The sequence below is a fragment of the Durotheca rogersii genome (genome assembly GCF_024521655.1).
Source record: "Durotheca rogersii strain YMJ 92031201 chromosome Unknown GGS23scaffold_4, whole genome shotgun sequence".
In the NCBI taxonomy this organism is placed as follows: domain Eukaryota; kingdom Fungi; phylum Ascomycota; class Sordariomycetes; order Xylariales; family Xylariaceae; genus Durotheca; species Durotheca rogersii.
The window spans coordinates 158,100-173,776 of NW_026251235.1; the positions used below are offsets into that span (position 1 = coordinate 158,100).

The following is a 15,677-nucleotide window of genomic DNA, read 5'->3' on the forward strand; positions in this document are numbered from 1 at the left end:
AACGCATGTAATAATGCGTTCCGGCATCCGCTCCTCTCCGCTCCGGCTTACGACAGCCTCGAGCAGGTGCCCCAACGAATATCGGTCCCGAGTTATGGCGATGTCAGCCCCGAGACCCCAGCACATTATTCAGCGCTCGACGGATACGATGCCGATTCCGATCTGTCTCAGGCTATTAGTCGCGACACGCCGTCCGCGCTGGTACGAGCGGATCCGTGGCCGGTAGTCTGGCCGGAGCCAACTCGTGATGAGGATCGAGGGCCCTTCGAGCCGTTTCGGCACCTGGCCGCTGATCCCGCTGGCCCACCCCGTCCCGAGCCGCCATATCACGCTCAAGATCCGAGCCACAGTTCCGACGTGCTCTTGGACAATTCTCTTCCGAGGTCAGAGCCGCCGCCGCCGCCGCCGAATCAACATCGATCATGGCTACCCATGTTCTTGCGGCGGCCTGTATTCATTACCTTCGCTCTCTTATTTGTGGCCATGATTGTGGTCCTCGAGGTGCTCTTCGGCCTCTCGAAAAGGAATCAAGGGGTAACCGAGAGTGATGCCGGCCTCAGATATCTGTGGACCTACGGACCGACAGCCTTCCTGACCCTAGTTCACGCGCTCTGGAACCGCGTAGACTATGAGGCCAAGGCGACGGCGCCGTGGCTCAAGGCTGATCCGGTCCTGATCGGCCGGGACGCCTTGCTACTCGATTACGTCGACATGCTTCCTATAGAGGTACCCTTCCGGGCCTTGAAGCGCCGTGATTTCGTGGTAGCCGCAAGCTCCACGATATCGCTGCTCTTAACCGCGCTGATCGTCCTATCTACGGGTCTGTTCACTCTCTCCCCCGTACAGATCTTCGACCAGTCCGTACCTATATCGCTACAGAGTCGGTTTGTCGATGATCTGGCCCGTCTCTCCACCCCGTCTGCCCTCCCTTTCTACGGGTTACGGGGGCTCGCCGAGGCCAACCTAAAGTATCCCGATGGCTGTTCAAGTCAATATGCCTACCAGTCCTTCGCATCCGACCTACAGGGGATCTCGGAGCTGCATGCAACAGTCGATGGCATGTATATGGATCTCGATTGCGAGAAAGCGTCCGTGAGGGATTTGCGCCTCACTCACATCATCTGGACGAACATCAGCTCCATGGTCTGGGGCTCAGAACTGAATCTGGAGTACGGGGACTGCAGAGCTCCGGTAACATTTGACGCCAACCCTCTCGCTCCCATGATGCCATACGTGCCGTTCAGAGCGACCAACACCGAGACCACCTTCGTACATCGTAACGTGCACCTAGTCGCAGCGGGAGGGCTCACCCCGGGCCAGTGCGGGACCGGGGGTCTGGACCACAATCGTCTGGTGTACCTTTCCCTAGAGCTATATTACAAGCTGGCCAACGAGACCGAGACCAAGTATTTCGACACGGACGCCGTTCGGCTCGACTTTGAGGTTACTGACGCGAAGTCTGCCGCCTTAGTGTGCGCCCCAACCTACGGCATAACTCCCGTCGATGTCGTCCGCAACGCCACGGGGATAATGAGTGTCACTCCTCACGGCGACGACCCCCCAAGATTGTTTCCGGGCATCCACCCCTGGAATATCATGCAGGCCAATTTAGATACCTTCGAAACCCTCCGCGCCGAGCCAATCTCTATCGGTAATGCGACCGTCGATGATTACGCTTCAGAGGTCTTCAGGACCTGCGGGGATCCGTGTTCGCAGTTTTCATCTATGCTGGACGCTCCCCTGGTTGAGGATCTCATGTCAAAGTATTACCGGAAGTACGCGTCGTTTCTCCTCCACCAGTCGCTTATGGTGCCGGCTGACATAGAGTCTACCGCCGCGGTATCGAGGGTTGTGGATCGCCTGTTCGTTCAAGTGACAGCGTGCCAGTGGATGGTTGGCATCATGGTTCTCTGCGTAATAATACTAGCGTGGCTATCCTCGAGGCGGACCGAGAGTCTCACTGTCTCGATCCCCCCCGGGTCCATCCTGGCCACTGCCGCCCTTGCCGGGCACGTTGTAGCCTCAAAGTTCCCCCGCGACCTCGGGGCGGTGGATGCCAAGACTCTGGAAGCGAGGATAGGGGAATGGAGCGACAACGTCCACGCGACGTACCAGTATCCTGTCGATAGGGACGCGCCTCGTAGCGGGTCCGCGGCTAGAGGCGGCTGGAAACAAGAAGCTGATGGTCTACTCAAACCATCCGGCGGGCTCAAACCCGTCTATCCTTTCGTCCTACGACCTATCTTCCGAATCGCAATCTATGCCGTGGTTGTCGGTTGTGTCGTGGCTTTGGAGCTCGTCCTCCAGAAATCGAACCGTGAAGAAGGGTTAGGGGATGTCTACGACGATACCTACCTTCACTACGTATGGACTGTCCTTCCTGCCGCATTTTTCAGCCTCTTGGGACTTGTCTTCGTCTCGGCCGATTCCCAAACCCGGCTTTTAGTGCCGTATCACTCCTTAACCAGAGGCGCGCCGATGGATGAATCAATCGACGTGGACTTGCTGCGCCCTCTGATGCCGCAAGTGCTCCACGAGCAATTCAGAACCCGCAGCGCCGGCCCGCTAATGACTACCGTCGCCGCGCTGATCGCGTCCACGTTCGCTATCGGCACGGGCTCGCTGTACCGGGCCAGGACGTTCCCGATCGCCAGCCCCGTGGAGCTCCGGACGACGAGCACCTTCTCGGTCGCGACCCACACGGGCGCAGATTCGAACCTCGAGTCGTCGCTCATCCTGGCAAGTAACCTCTCATACTCGTCGTTAGCGTACGAGAACCTCGTGTTCCCGGAGTTCTCGCTCGAGAAATACGTGACAACAAACGCCTCCCAGGTCTCAGACGAGTCCTCGATCGTCATCGAAGCGACGGTCCCGGCGATACGGCCTCAGCTCTCCTGCCACCTCTATTCGGAATCCGACATCACATATACCTTCTTCCGCAACCAGACAATCGGTTCCAGTATCAACCGGTGGGTATCTGACGGCTTTGCGATCAACATCACGGGGGAGTCTTGCCCTGGCCGATGGTTCCCAGAGACACTGATGGTGATACCCAATAACACGGCGACCTTTACGATGGACTTCCCCGCGGAGGGTTATTTTGGTACGGGTTCCAACGTCAAGAGACGCTCCGTGTCCGGCTGTAGCTATTTCCTATATACGTGGGGTAAGTTCTCCGCGTCGACAGACCCGCCGTCCCTGTCGGCATCTGCCTTGGGCTGCAACGCCACCGCCGAAGCTGTCGACGTAACCGTCACTCTAATAGGGCCTCGGCTCCAACTGGATCCATCGCGGCCGCCGCGCCCGATCGAATCAACCGCGCGTCCGGTGCCGATCGAGGAGGTCGAGGGGGGTGATTCGGCCAAGATTCCCATGCTCATCCCGCTCACCATGTACGACAACCTGGCGTCGCTCCCGCCACCCAGCAATAACACCACGTTCGATGCTTTCTTCGAGCAGCTCGTCACCTCGCGCTACGCTGTGCCCCTCTCCGCAGTAGGCGACCCCGCCCAAGCGGCGACGGTCCGGGACGCGATCACGTTCCAGCATGGTGTCATCGCTGCCCAGTACTACAGCAACACATACCGGACCGGCGTCCCGACCGAGCCCACAACGATCACGACACCGCTATTCCCTTCGCTATCCGAGGCGTCTTCGCCAGCCGGCGGCGACACGGGCGTCTACCCGGGCACGGCATCCGACCCGTACGGGAGGCGGCGGCTGGCGCAGGACACGGCGTCGACGCGGGTGCTCGAGGCGCTGCTGCTAGGCACGCTGGCTCTCTCGCTGGCGGGGTGGGCGCTCGGCCCGCGGGGCGCGGTGCTGCCGCGCAGCCCGTCGGGGATCGCGGGGGTGCTGGCGCTGCTGGCGGGCGGCGACGTGCTGGAGCGGCTGTACCAGGGCCGGGACGGGGACGGCGGGGCGCGGTGGGAGAGCTTGGCGGAGGCGCGGTCGGCGTTCCCGGCGGAGTGCAGCTTCTGGATGGGCTGGGGCCCGGCGCCGGGCGGCGGCGAGCAGAGGTTCGGCATCTGGGCGGTGAAGGTGAACTAGGGAAATAGCGAGGAAGGACGACGCCGACGAGGGACGGGTGGCTGGTGGCGTGCGGAGGCGCTTTGGGTGTTATGAGTTTAATATGCGGAAATAGCCGACGAGAAATGAGAGAAGAGACATGGTAATGATGAGTAAATAGCGATCGGCGTTCCAATGTCTAACTTGACATATTACCATATCCTCCTTTTTTTCTTTTTCCTTGTTCCCCCCCCCTTTTCTTTACCGCTGTATTATCTTTTCAGTAGCCAGCCGTCCGTGCCAGCCCGCCGAGGGATAGCACGGGGAACGCAAAAAGCGAGGTAGGTAGGTAGTAAAGAGTCTCGCCTCGGCAGCGAGGATTGCGATGCGTAGGGGACAGACACGTCGATCGACCTGTCCCTCCCCCTCCACCCCCTCCCTCTCCGCGCCGTGGCGTTCACGCGGTCAGTTTTTCGCTTCTCCAGCCGGACTCGGGGGAGGGCAAGTGGCGATAGGTAGGCACTACTACTCCTTGGAGAAGGGCTCCTGAGTCGAGGTATGTAGGTGGTGTCTACGGCCTAAGGAAAGGAGAGAAGGGGGGGCAGGAGAGAGGAAACGTGCGTGCGTCGATTTGAGGCAGATCGAGGGCGCTAAAATCGAGCCTGCCTCTACCTAGGTACCTAGGTACTAGGGAGGCGATGGCTGGCTGGCTGGCTGGCTGGCTACCCAGCTGACAGGTACCCCCTCTCCCCGCCCTCGGCGCCCAGACCGAAACCTTCTCTCTCTCTCTCTCTCTCTCTCCAGGGAGCGAGGAGAGAGAGAGAGAGAGAAGCTTGGCCTCGAGGCGAGTGGGGGCCGGGGGTGGGAGCAGGTAGGTCGGTAGGGCCGGGCTAGGCCGGGTTCGGTAGGCTGCTGGCGGCGGGGCGGGGCGGCGTTTTGCGTGCATTTGAGCAAGTTAGAGTAGGTAGGCAGGCCGGCCGGCCTGCTTCTCTCTGCCCCGCGAACAATCCTAGAGCTCCCCCTCCCTACCTCCCCCGCGGAGGCTGAAGAGGGCAGCGGATAGGTAGGTAGGAGAAAGAGGAGGTTAGGTAGGTAGGTAGGTTGGTTGGACAAAGAGAAAGCTAGGTATCTACCCCAGCTCGGCGGAGCTGTCGATCTAGGTACCTACCTATAGGCTTACCCTAACCTCCTGCTTCGCATCGCGGGCCCCGGGTTGGCACACACAACTGCCTCATAGGTATCCAGCCAACCCCCGCGCCGCCGCACTAGGCACCTAAGGTAGCTCTGCGGCTGACAGCGCTCGCCACTCGCCCAGCAACATACCTAGGCAGCGTGCCATCGCAGTCTACGAGGCACACCCCTCCCTGTGCTCGTCCCAGAAGCTCCCTGGCAAACTAGGTAGGTAGGTATCTAGCTACATCTACCCGTGTACACTTACATATAACCGTGCGGGTAGATTCCGGGTCGACGGGCGGCTCCCTTAGCTAGCACCCGCGAATAGGCGCTGTAGAAGATACCTACAAAAAGGTAGGTAGGCGTCGGCATAGGTTGCCGCTATACCTACCACCTAGGTACCTGGGCTGCCACGGGTACGAAGCAGCTCGTCAGGGAGCTACCCACTCATAGAGCTCTCTCGACTACGGCCGGTGGCAACACCGCATCGGCATAGGGCGCTATCGACCGCCGCGGCGCAGCTAATCTCCCCCCCTCCCCCTCCGCCGCGGCGCTACGATACGATTCCCTCGCGCCATCCCCATGCGTCCAACCTTCCCCCCGCCCCAAACCGAAAGATCAGAGACAGGTGTGGGGCGACAAAGACAGAAACTTGCTCGCTTCATTCCCGCTACGGGCAGCGCGCGCTTCGTAGTGGTCTTTGTCGTCGAGCGTAGATGCGGGACGATTCTCGATGCGGATTCGGTCCTTGACCGCGTCTATTCCTACTCGGCTAAGCTAGGTATAGGTATATACAATCGGAGCACACACATGTAGACCGGGGGGGGGGAGGCCATCTAGGGACCCGGTGAACAACACGGTCCGGCAAGCTCCAACTCGCTCAAGCAAATCTCTTGCCTACCTAACCCAGGATCCATCCCATCTCCATCCACCCACCCGGGTTTGCTATCTGTCAAGGTTGTGTTCCTGATATTTCATGTCAGGAACCATCCCAAGAAGCAAAGGTCGCACCAATCATCAGAGCGTCCCCCACCCCTGCTTCCCCTGGTCGTGAGACACTACATACATACGTCGCCATCGCCGCCGCCTTCTCTCTCCTCACCTCCCTCCTCCCTCTTCTGTCTTTCTACACAGTCGTCCTCCGTCGTCTCAACCATCGCCTCCTCCCGGGACGAAGGCCGTGTCAACAATACTCGACAAGTCCAAACAGATCGCCACCGCCATGTTGAAGAACACCGTAGCTCTCGCTGCTGCGTTTGCGCAGTTGGCGAACGCCCACTTCCTCGTTCAATACCCGTCCTGGCGAGCCGAAACCCTAGACGTCCCCGAAGGCTCTGATTACGACCAGTGGGCTTATCCTTGTAAGTAGAGCTGCCAATCCTGCCGTCCTTGCGTAGGGCGATAAAGTGCTAAACCCCCGACATAGGTGCCGGTGTCCCCACTGGTGCCGGGAACCGTACCGACTGGCCTCTTACCGGCGGTTCTATCAAGCTTCACCTCTACCACCCCTGGTCTTATCTCTTCATCAACCTCGGATTCGGAGCCAACACCACCAATTTCAATGTTTCGCTCACCCCGAACATCGTGAACGTGACAAGCAACGGCGTCATCTGCCTCCCCCAGGTGCCCGTACCCGTGAACGTCAGCGATGGTCAACTAGCCTCGCTCCAGATCGTTACCAGTGGCAGCACTGGCGCCGCTTTATACAATGTAAGTTGCGTGGGACTTCCAGGCCGATATGACGTATTTGCATGCCTGCGTAGGCGTGGAGAGAGTCAAGGGCAACCCGAAGCTGATTCAAAATGTGACAGTGCGCCGACATTACGTTCCGGTCTTCTGCGCAGTTGCTGGACAGCAACGAGTGCAGGAACGATACCGACATCACGGCCGTCATCGTTGGATCTTCATCCGCTGCCGAAACCCCAGCGACTCCGGCAGAGTCCACTCCCCCTAGCGCCGCACCCGGAACTACTGTTGGAGGGTGGACACTTGCCGCCGCGGTCGGCCTCGCATTTGCTTTTGTTGCGGGTGTATAAGAAGGGAGCAATCCGTCTTGGCTTCCGTTGCGGAATAGGAATTCGAGATACCGGTATCGACGGCCTGCGTAGGATGCGGGATGGTTACGTGGTTGCTGGGGACATCTCAAGAAGCGAGTATCTGATGTAGGGAACGGCTGTACGGATCCAATGTGTTACGTTAGCCTCGGACTACGCCAACCCACGCAACGGAGCAATGAAAAAAAAATGTGTCGCGAGACTCACGCTGGTGTGAACCTGTTCGTGACCCCAACAGTGGGACGACCAAGCTCAAGATCTTTCGCGTAGTCCGAGCATCGCTGAAGGCCTGAAAAATGAAAACGTACCCCTATCACCTGCTAAAGCAACCCGATCCATTCCATATAACGGCGACCTCGATATCGTCGACTGCCCCCACCCCTCCGTAAACAACTACTAGATCGAGTGTTGAGCGATAGCAAAGTTAGATGATGCTGGGTTTTAATGTAGGGAGTAGCGCCATAAGGTAGGGTAGGACCTCTAACTAGGTTGCGTCGTGACGTATACGATGAGCCGGTAAGATACATTGACTCGTACACCTTGTTCGTGTGCTTGCTCGTTCTTCTCGTTACTTAGATTTGCCGGCGTCGCTTACCCGGCCTACAGCGTTTCCCCCGGCCGGCTTCTCCTTGCTCAACTCAATCTTGGCTATTTTCATCGTAATGCGGTTGCCCGGGTTGGGTGTGAGCATCTGTAAGACCAAGAATTCGATGCGGTCGCGCGGGTTGAGGTGCGCCTTGGCCTCGTTGACCTCGGCGAGCCACTGGTGCATCTGGGCGGCAGCTGAGGATGGCCTATTGGCGTAATGATGTCTGCGATGTAGATCGGCGATCTTCCAATACAACTGTTTCGGGTGACCCTTGCGACCACGGGCCTCGGGGAAAGCAATCTTTCGAAGGACGTACAGCATCGTGACACCCAGGGCCCAGACATCGGAGGCGGGGCCGCGTAGCTTGTGTGCGAAAAACTCCGGTGGGACGTAGTAAGGGGTGCCGCCGTTGGTGGCCGGGTCTTTGGTGGACGTCGAGAGGCCGAAGTCACAGAGCACAGCGCCGCGGTCGCGCGAATATAGGATGTTGGCCGGCTTAATGTCGTTGTGGATGCGACCCTTCTCGTGCACAAAATTCAGGGCGCCGGTAATGTCGCGCAGGATGCGCAGGGCGTCCTGCCGGTCACCCATGAATAGCTCAGTCGCAGGCTCGCGCCAGACTCCACCGGCCGCTAGGTCCTTGCCGTCGACGTGTTCCATATACAGCGAGAGATACCGCGCGTCGCCGCCGTATAGGCGCACGATGGATTCGTGTCGAAGCTCCTCCTGGTTCCTGTACTCGCGCAGCCAAACGTCGGCCTGTCGGATCACGTCGCGATGCGTATCCTGCGGGCGCGTATCCGCGGAGCCATTTCCAGGCCCGCGTGTCTTGAGTACTTTGACCGTGATAATACTGTCTAGCACCTGAGAATGTTCGGCTGTGAACACGGACGATGCGCTCGTAACCGCTATTTGCTCACGCCTCGTCAGCTGATACTGGTCCAGGCCTCGGCCAGGTATAAACGCTGTCTCGTCCTTCTGGATCTCAAGGAGGGCGTGGCCATTGGAAACGGCAACCTCCTTGGTATTTGCCACGTTGGAAAATGGGAGGATAAGCTGTCCGTCAAACACGATGACCTCGTCATCTCTGTGTTCTCCCTCACCCTCTTCCCTCCGTGCTCTCTTCTCGGGGGTCCCATTGCTGGCCTCGTCGTCGGCATCGGCTAGAAACGAACGCTTCCCTAAAGAGTTGATAAGGCTGGTATCGGGGTTCGAGGACGAATCGGCACTCTCGCGAGGGACTAACAGAGTCGCAGGACGCTTCTCTAGAATCCTGAAGTCGAGGACGGGGGTGGTGTAAATATTAATTCGCCAGCTGCCTGGCGACAGCTCCTGGGTACCTCCCGGGTTGATGTCTTGACCAAAGATCGCGCCAGTCTCGGGGATGGGGGGAGACACCCTCGTCAGAATAATTGGCACATCGGATCTATTCCACAATATTAAGCCATCGCCAGACGGATTATAGTATAGTTCAGACCATAATGGTGGCCGGTCCTCCTCATCGCCTTGTGGTATTCTAATGGAGAAATTGATGTCTTTAGACGTCTGAGTCACGGCTAGAACCCTGGATTTGGACTGCTGAAGATCGGCGACCTCAGCGCGCAAGGCTAGCCACTGGACATTATCGTTCCCGGGGCTCACCGAACGGTTTCGGGTCAGCGGCCGCACAAGGATACGGATACCTTGTTTATGATGGTCCTCCTCGACGATTAAGGCATCTAGCGGCACGGTGTCCTGGCGCACATCGTCGAACTCGTCGACGTGAATGCTCCCCTGCAGCCTAGCTTGGAGCTCCTCCGTGGTAAACGGCTCCGTCTTCTCCTCGGAAGGGCAGACCTCCGCCATAGCGACAGTCCAGTTTCGAACGAACGAGAAGAAAGCGAAATATATAAGAGAAATGGAGAAATCGCAGAGTATCGGTCAAGAAGACACAGCGAGCGATGGCACAGATGGCCTCCACTTGGTCCGCAGTTGGCGGCAGATGTTGGCGAAGAAGAAAAAGAGAGAGCAGGCAGAAGAAAACGACCGAGAACTGCAAAATGTGGTCGGCGCAACGTAGGCGCCGTTAATGAGCCATTCCAGCGATCGAGATTTAAAAACCGTGGTTATTCGGATTGTAGAAAAATCCGAGAGAACAATCCGTCAGATGAACAGACCTCGAGACGTGTCTCCCTCACGGATTACTTTTGGTCCTTGCTAAGGAGAGTCATATAATAATGTCATGGACCGGGGAAAACTGGAGAGGAAACTGGGAGTCGCTGTGCGGCTGATCGCCCTTCTCGGTCTGCGGACGGATCAACTGCCCAGGGGTTGGTGAATTAGTCACCTCGACTTAACGGAGCCGTCCAGCGTGGTTAGGCCTGCCTGAGGATGGCTGCCGTCTATTTAGGTAGGTATCGCAAGGCGTATAGGGAGGGCGGCCTAGTTCGCACCGCAGAAGGGAGCCAACCTCAGGCCTCCAGAGGAGAAGGCGAAAAACCGGGTGAATTGAGAGGCATGGGCACGTACATACCTAGAAGCATTGCTGACATCAAGTACGTGGGTAGTACCGCAGCTTCGCCCGCATACCAGAGCCGGGGAGAGGGAGAGGGAGAGGGGGCGGGGACGGGCAGTATGTTCGACATTCATCTAGCTGCAACACCGTACGCTTACAGTGAGCGAGAGGAGGGAGGAGAAGGTTGCGGTCCGCCGCATGAACAGGCGCGAGTGACCTGAGAAGACAGTCTCACGGGAAGGGTCGGAGACTGTGAATTGTGAAGGATGCAGGTGGGCTCAGATGCGTCAAGTGATTCGGCGACAGGTGAGGGAACAGGCAAGCGACGACATGGTTTGGCCCCCAACGGTCCCAGCCGGTCCTAACCAATCGCGCACAGGGGGGTGTGGCTCAGCAAGGTCAGCGAGCCCAGCAAGTCTGAGCCATCGCACAGCCGACCAGCAGGCATGATCAGATCCGTCGGCTCGAGAGCGAGTCCACGAGAACGAGTCCGACAGACAAGAGGGGATTCGGTAGGCGCTTGCTTGAAGCCCGTCGTCGTCGATCTCGCGGCGCACCTGTCCGTCTGCCTGCCCGTCCGTCTTCTCACGGCCTTTTCGCCCGGATTATAGATATGCCTTACCGGGTAGGCAGGTGAGGGGGTAGAGCAGGGCTGGTCAGACAGACAAACAGACGGACAGACTAGGTTAGTGCGAGGTAGACGTTTGGGTCAGATCTCGTCAGCGTGCCATGATGCTATTTCGAATTGATATCGTGATGCCGTGCTGTCAGCCTTGCTTGGTTTGGCACGCACACGAGGCCGAGAAACGAGAGAAACCCGGCAGTCCTAGAGGCAATAAAGACGACGGCCACGATTTCCTTTTGAATCAACCACAAATACACAGGTACCTACGAGGTTAGGCAACACGTGTAGAGGCACGTCATGTACGAAGTTCGACTTTTCCATCCACACATTTTTCGGAGGCCGAGTTCTGCGTATTCCCGTATTCCCTTCGCGGCCTCCACCAACGTACCCAAAAGGCTCCAATCCTGAGTAGCTGTACCTAAGTACATAGGTACAACGGAGGGAGATCGGTACTTAGGTACCTGCCTCCTACGTAGGAGGTAGGGATGATTGTCGCCGCTGCCTTCCGTCTTACCACACACGCAGTACACCGAGTTAGGAGAGCGTTTCGACGGGTCATCCATCGAATCCTGCACGCCTAGGTACTCAGTACTCATATACATCAAGGCTGGTACATTGGAACCCAAGGCGAAAGCCTGCCGACGAATGTAGATTACGTGTAGCACGATAATTCCTCGCGTTGGACAGTGCGTAGGTACCTATGGTCAGCCGGTGCCGGCCGCCGTGCTGAGTACTTAGGTACGCGCTTCCAGTACCTAAAATACTGGAGGCATCCAGGTACTGCTTCCCATACATTGGCACTCCGGAATACCTCGAGGGATGTATGTCTGTAGCCTGCCTATGTAGCCTAACCTACGTGCGGCACGTTGGAAATAGAAATACCTTCGAAGGGGCCGACGCCTCTTAAGGTGATTGGATACCCTCCCGTCTTAGGTTACATTCATGGAGGTTGGCGTGGAAAAATTGGACCCATGAGGCAATGTGGCTCCACCATTCCAAACACAGGCCCGTTTGATTGGGTTCCGCAAATTCACCCTTCTTGCTGATTGGCAGCAATCGTGGCAATGTGGCCAATCGTGTCAGAGCGGAAGGTCCTTGTGGTCAACCGCCCCCCCTAGGATCCACACATCCCTTCTTCCAGCCAATCGTCTCTTCTATTTTGAATCAGCCATTGATGCCTGAGGCAGGCAGACCGCGACCCTTTGTCGACTTATGGTATCTAGACCGTTCCCACTCCCGACGGTTTCGGCCTCATCGATCCCAACGAAGTCACCTGTGGACACATCTAAACGCTTGGGAATCGCCTCAACACTCACACGCACCCTCTCAGAGCACCTCTCTCTTTGATGCAGTGCTAGACGCCCATAAGTCAACGAAGACGACAGTAGATCCCGCCGCCACGATGTGTTCCGCTCCCCCAGCGTAGATGGCTGATCTCCTAGTTGCCCTGTTTCGAGACATACCAGGGAACAAAAAAACTGTACACGAACCCTTCCTTTCGCACCAATTCGATATCCGCCATAATACCACCCCCTCTCAACTCCCTACTTAGACTTGTACGCTCACGCATACACCCGGTCCAACTCTGATCCGACTTCCGCTCCCTGTTTCCCCTGTGAAGGACCGCGAAGTTTAAGTCGGCCCAGGAGTAACCAGCATCGCCCTCTGGAGAATGGACGATCCTGGTTGGTCATGGCCCGCTTGGAAATTTGGCATGAAGAGAGAAGAGCTCTTCACCAAACTGCATGATCAGTACAACACTATCGCTTTCTCCATCCAGGACCCCGAGGCCTTTCACCACGACGTCTTCGAAATCTCCGCGACTGCGAACACGACCGACGAGTTCCATCGCCTGTTAGCCGACCGAAAGCAGCAACGGCTCGATGAGCTGAATCAGAGTCTGGAGTCCGCCTCGGTCGAGATCATCGCCAACCCCAGTCTTATCGGGACTCGGCAATGGGAGCACGCCCTGCAGCTGTTTCGTACCAGGTCGATGGACTCTCTCGTGCGATACTTTGCCTCCTATCTTCCCGACGACCACCCGTGGCATCGCGCTAGCGATGACTTCACCTTCAAGCCGTTCTTTGACGAGCCCGAAGACGATTATTCTTCCGTAACAGACGAGCCTCTCCCGATCACAACCAGGACTCACACCGTTCCGTCAAATCACCTTCCTCCTTCTCCCCGGTCTCTTACCATGTGTTCGGATGGTTCTTCTTCCTTGACAGCAGAGCGGACCTCATCCTTTTCGGATCCCGAGACGGGTGAACTGGGGCTGTCGACTACCTTGTCCCGAGGGTTCGACGACGACGACGACGAGACATCGCAATCAGACGACCTCGACAGTCCTACTACGTCTATTTCCGACATATCGGAAATCATATCACTGGCATCTCAGGTAGATGAGGAGTCCGACGTAGAGGAGGTGGATGACGAATCCGATGTAGGAGAGGCGAACGAGAAGCCGATGACCTCGAGGCCTGATCGGCAAAGGGACGACGAGAGCGAGTCGAAGACACCGACGTTCCGGAACGATCCGGGCTCGGTTTCCTGCCTAGCTAGCGACGCCATAAAGCTCTCCATGTCATCGAAGTATTCCCCGCTTCACAGGCGCGAGAGAAGTCCAGGCTTGGTGAGATCACGACGGAGGAGTCCTGAAGTCGGTCGGGTGCGAAAAACTTCTCCAGATCGGACACGGTTTAGACCCAAACCTTTGGGGTGGAAGTACTATGACACTTGACGTCGTCATGGATGTGTATATATATTATGATGATGCTGTTAATACCCTTAATGCCTTTAGTTTTATGTCTTTGTCATGGCGTTGGTCCGAATCGTGTTGTTCTTAACGTTCCTATTTCGGTCATAACGACGGCTTCAAGTTGGTGCTACGATTGCTGACTTGATGTACAAATTACCTACCCATCTAATTATGACAAACAATAGCTATATGGTCAGCAGAGAAGAAATTGTAGATCGCGAGCGACCGAGCATGCAGGCCATGTATCGGGGTCGTGGATCGACAACTCATTCACAAACACCATCGCCATTACTATCGCCATTAGGAGGGGATATAGAAAATACGCCGCCTCGTTGCTATGGTACGTTATGGTATCGGCGGTATAATTAAGGCGGTTGCGGATGTGCTAGACGTAGATAGGCCGCCCTACGGAAGGCGTATGAGGTTTAGGGCGTGCTTCGACACTGATCGCGACGGAGTCGTGATGGGCTTTGTGATCGAGATGGGATCGATTGCAGTAGAGAGGGTCGGTGGTGGGGAGGTTCATCGTTGCCTAGAATGACTGCTCAATCCAGCAGAGGAGGGTATATATAGGCGGGGGGCTTATATAAGCGGTCCTGCTTCCTGACGCGAGCTCCTGATGAGTTCTCGATAATACCTAGGTCTAGTGAAGACCGAAAAGTACTCAGGCCGTTACCATCTGTTACCTACCTACACCATCTCTCACCCAGCCTTTTACCATTTTCAATTTGCCTTTTGCCCACCCAGACCGTACATACTACCGTTGGGTAACGTCCAGTAACAGATTAATGTGTTTTATCTTCATCTTCTGTTGAGTTCCGTTTCCCGCGTGTCGTCGAACTTGAATTTCCCAACTCGGCATTCAACACAACCACAATAATTACCACGCTCCGAGGCAAGGTACCTATTAAACGCGGGGGCAAGATGACGTCCGCGTACCCTCCTGTGGGCATTGCTAGCATGCCGTGTAGAGGCAGAGAAATGTCTGATGAGTATATGAGTGGCAGCCGACAACTGTCTACAAGTGATCGGGACCGTGACCAAATAGTCGACTCTAGGAGACGCAGGTGACCGAGTAACTAGGCCGCCCACACCAACCAATCTCGGCCCGTCACATCAATAACGCCGTGTAATACACACGCTGAGGGGCATCGTGAAGCACAGCACCTCTCTAAGGCCCCCCCCCCCCGTGCACTCTATCACGATGGGGGATGGGCGCTTTTGGATCTGTAAGCCTAGATAAATTTCCCACCTATATACCGTACACGCTACAGACGCAGGTATTAGTTAATGCCCGTCGGTAGAGCCTAAACCATTGTATAGAAGGTATACATCTAGGCTATATATATTCCTAGCCTTGTCATGAGTAGGTATTGTAGCGAGGAAATGGCTAGTCAGCAATATCGTGGGAACGGGTGCAGATAGGACTCCCAGGCTCTGTGTACTGATCGGATTTATCAGAATTACGACCCTTAGACCTTTCGTTCTTACCCGCGGACGGTAATGGATGAATGTGCTTGCAGATCTGCCTGCCTACCGAACCTGCCGAGGACATATTATATTACCCAGCTGATCACACAGGCACGCGTATATTCCGAGCAGAGCAGCACGCGAGCGAGAGAAAATGGGGACCCAGAACGTTGCGGTTCAGGCCGGCCACCTCAGGAGACTAGATGGCAATACGTTCCGCAACACCGTCCCGAGAGGCCCAAATGCCAGATTTCCAGCCGAGAAGGGCCGCTGTGCGATGGACGTCGCCCCGGGCTGCCCATGCGTAAGTATATTCCTATATATGCTATGGTTAGGTCAAGACTAGGCAAATCATTACCGATTACACACAAGACCGCGGGAGTTCGCTGCCCCATAAACCTCGAATAAACATCTAGGTATATCGTAGTGATATGGTAGGACTAGTCCTTTGCAGGTTCCCCATCGGCTGCCACACTCACTAGGACACATGCTGACATTCAGAGGTG

The 15,677-nt window shown here is 56.6% G+C and overlaps 4 protein-coding genes across 4 annotated transcripts; 3 read left to right on the forward strand and 1 right to left on the reverse strand.

The window, feature by feature from the left end:
• Positions 1–432: 432 nt before the first annotated feature.
• On the forward strand, positions 433–4,050 carry GGS23DRAFT_603248 (uncharacterized protein; the record flags this gene model as incomplete). Its single annotated transcript, XM_051519451.1, has 1 exon — positions 433–4,050. The coding sequence occupies one exon, from the start codon at positions 433–435 to the stop codon at positions 4,048–4,050; it is 3,618 nt and encodes a 1,205-aa protein (XP_051374412.1).
• A 2,353-nt stretch (positions 4,051–6,403) lies between these two features.
• On the forward strand, positions 6,404–7,217 carry GGS23DRAFT_593881 (uncharacterized protein; the record flags this gene model as incomplete). Its single annotated transcript, XM_051518087.1, has 3 exons — positions 6,404–6,542; positions 6,608–6,891; positions 6,993–7,217. 3 exons carry the CDS (start codon positions 6,404–6,406, stop codon positions 7,215–7,217), a joined length of 648 nt encoding a protein of 215 aa, XP_051374413.1.
• Positions 7,218–7,803: 586 nt separating this feature from the next.
• GGS23DRAFT_603249 (kinase-like protein) lies at positions 7,804–9,669 on the reverse strand (the record flags this gene model as incomplete). The annotated part of the gene is made up of 1 exon (XM_051519452.1): positions 7,804–9,669. One exon carries the CDS (start codon positions 9,667–9,669, stop codon positions 7,804–7,806), a length of 1,866 nt encoding a protein of 621 aa, XP_051374414.1.
• A 2,529-nt stretch (positions 9,670–12,198) lies between these two features.
• GGS23DRAFT_553863 (uncharacterized protein) lies at positions 12,199–14,233 on the forward strand. The gene has a single exon (XM_051515496.1). The coding sequence runs from the start codon at positions 12,616–12,618 to the stop codon at positions 13,681–13,683; it is 1,068 nt and encodes a 355-aa protein (XP_051374415.1). The 5' UTR covers positions 12,199–12,615; the 3' UTR covers positions 13,684–14,233.
• Positions 14,234–15,677: the final 1,444 nt, after the last annotated feature.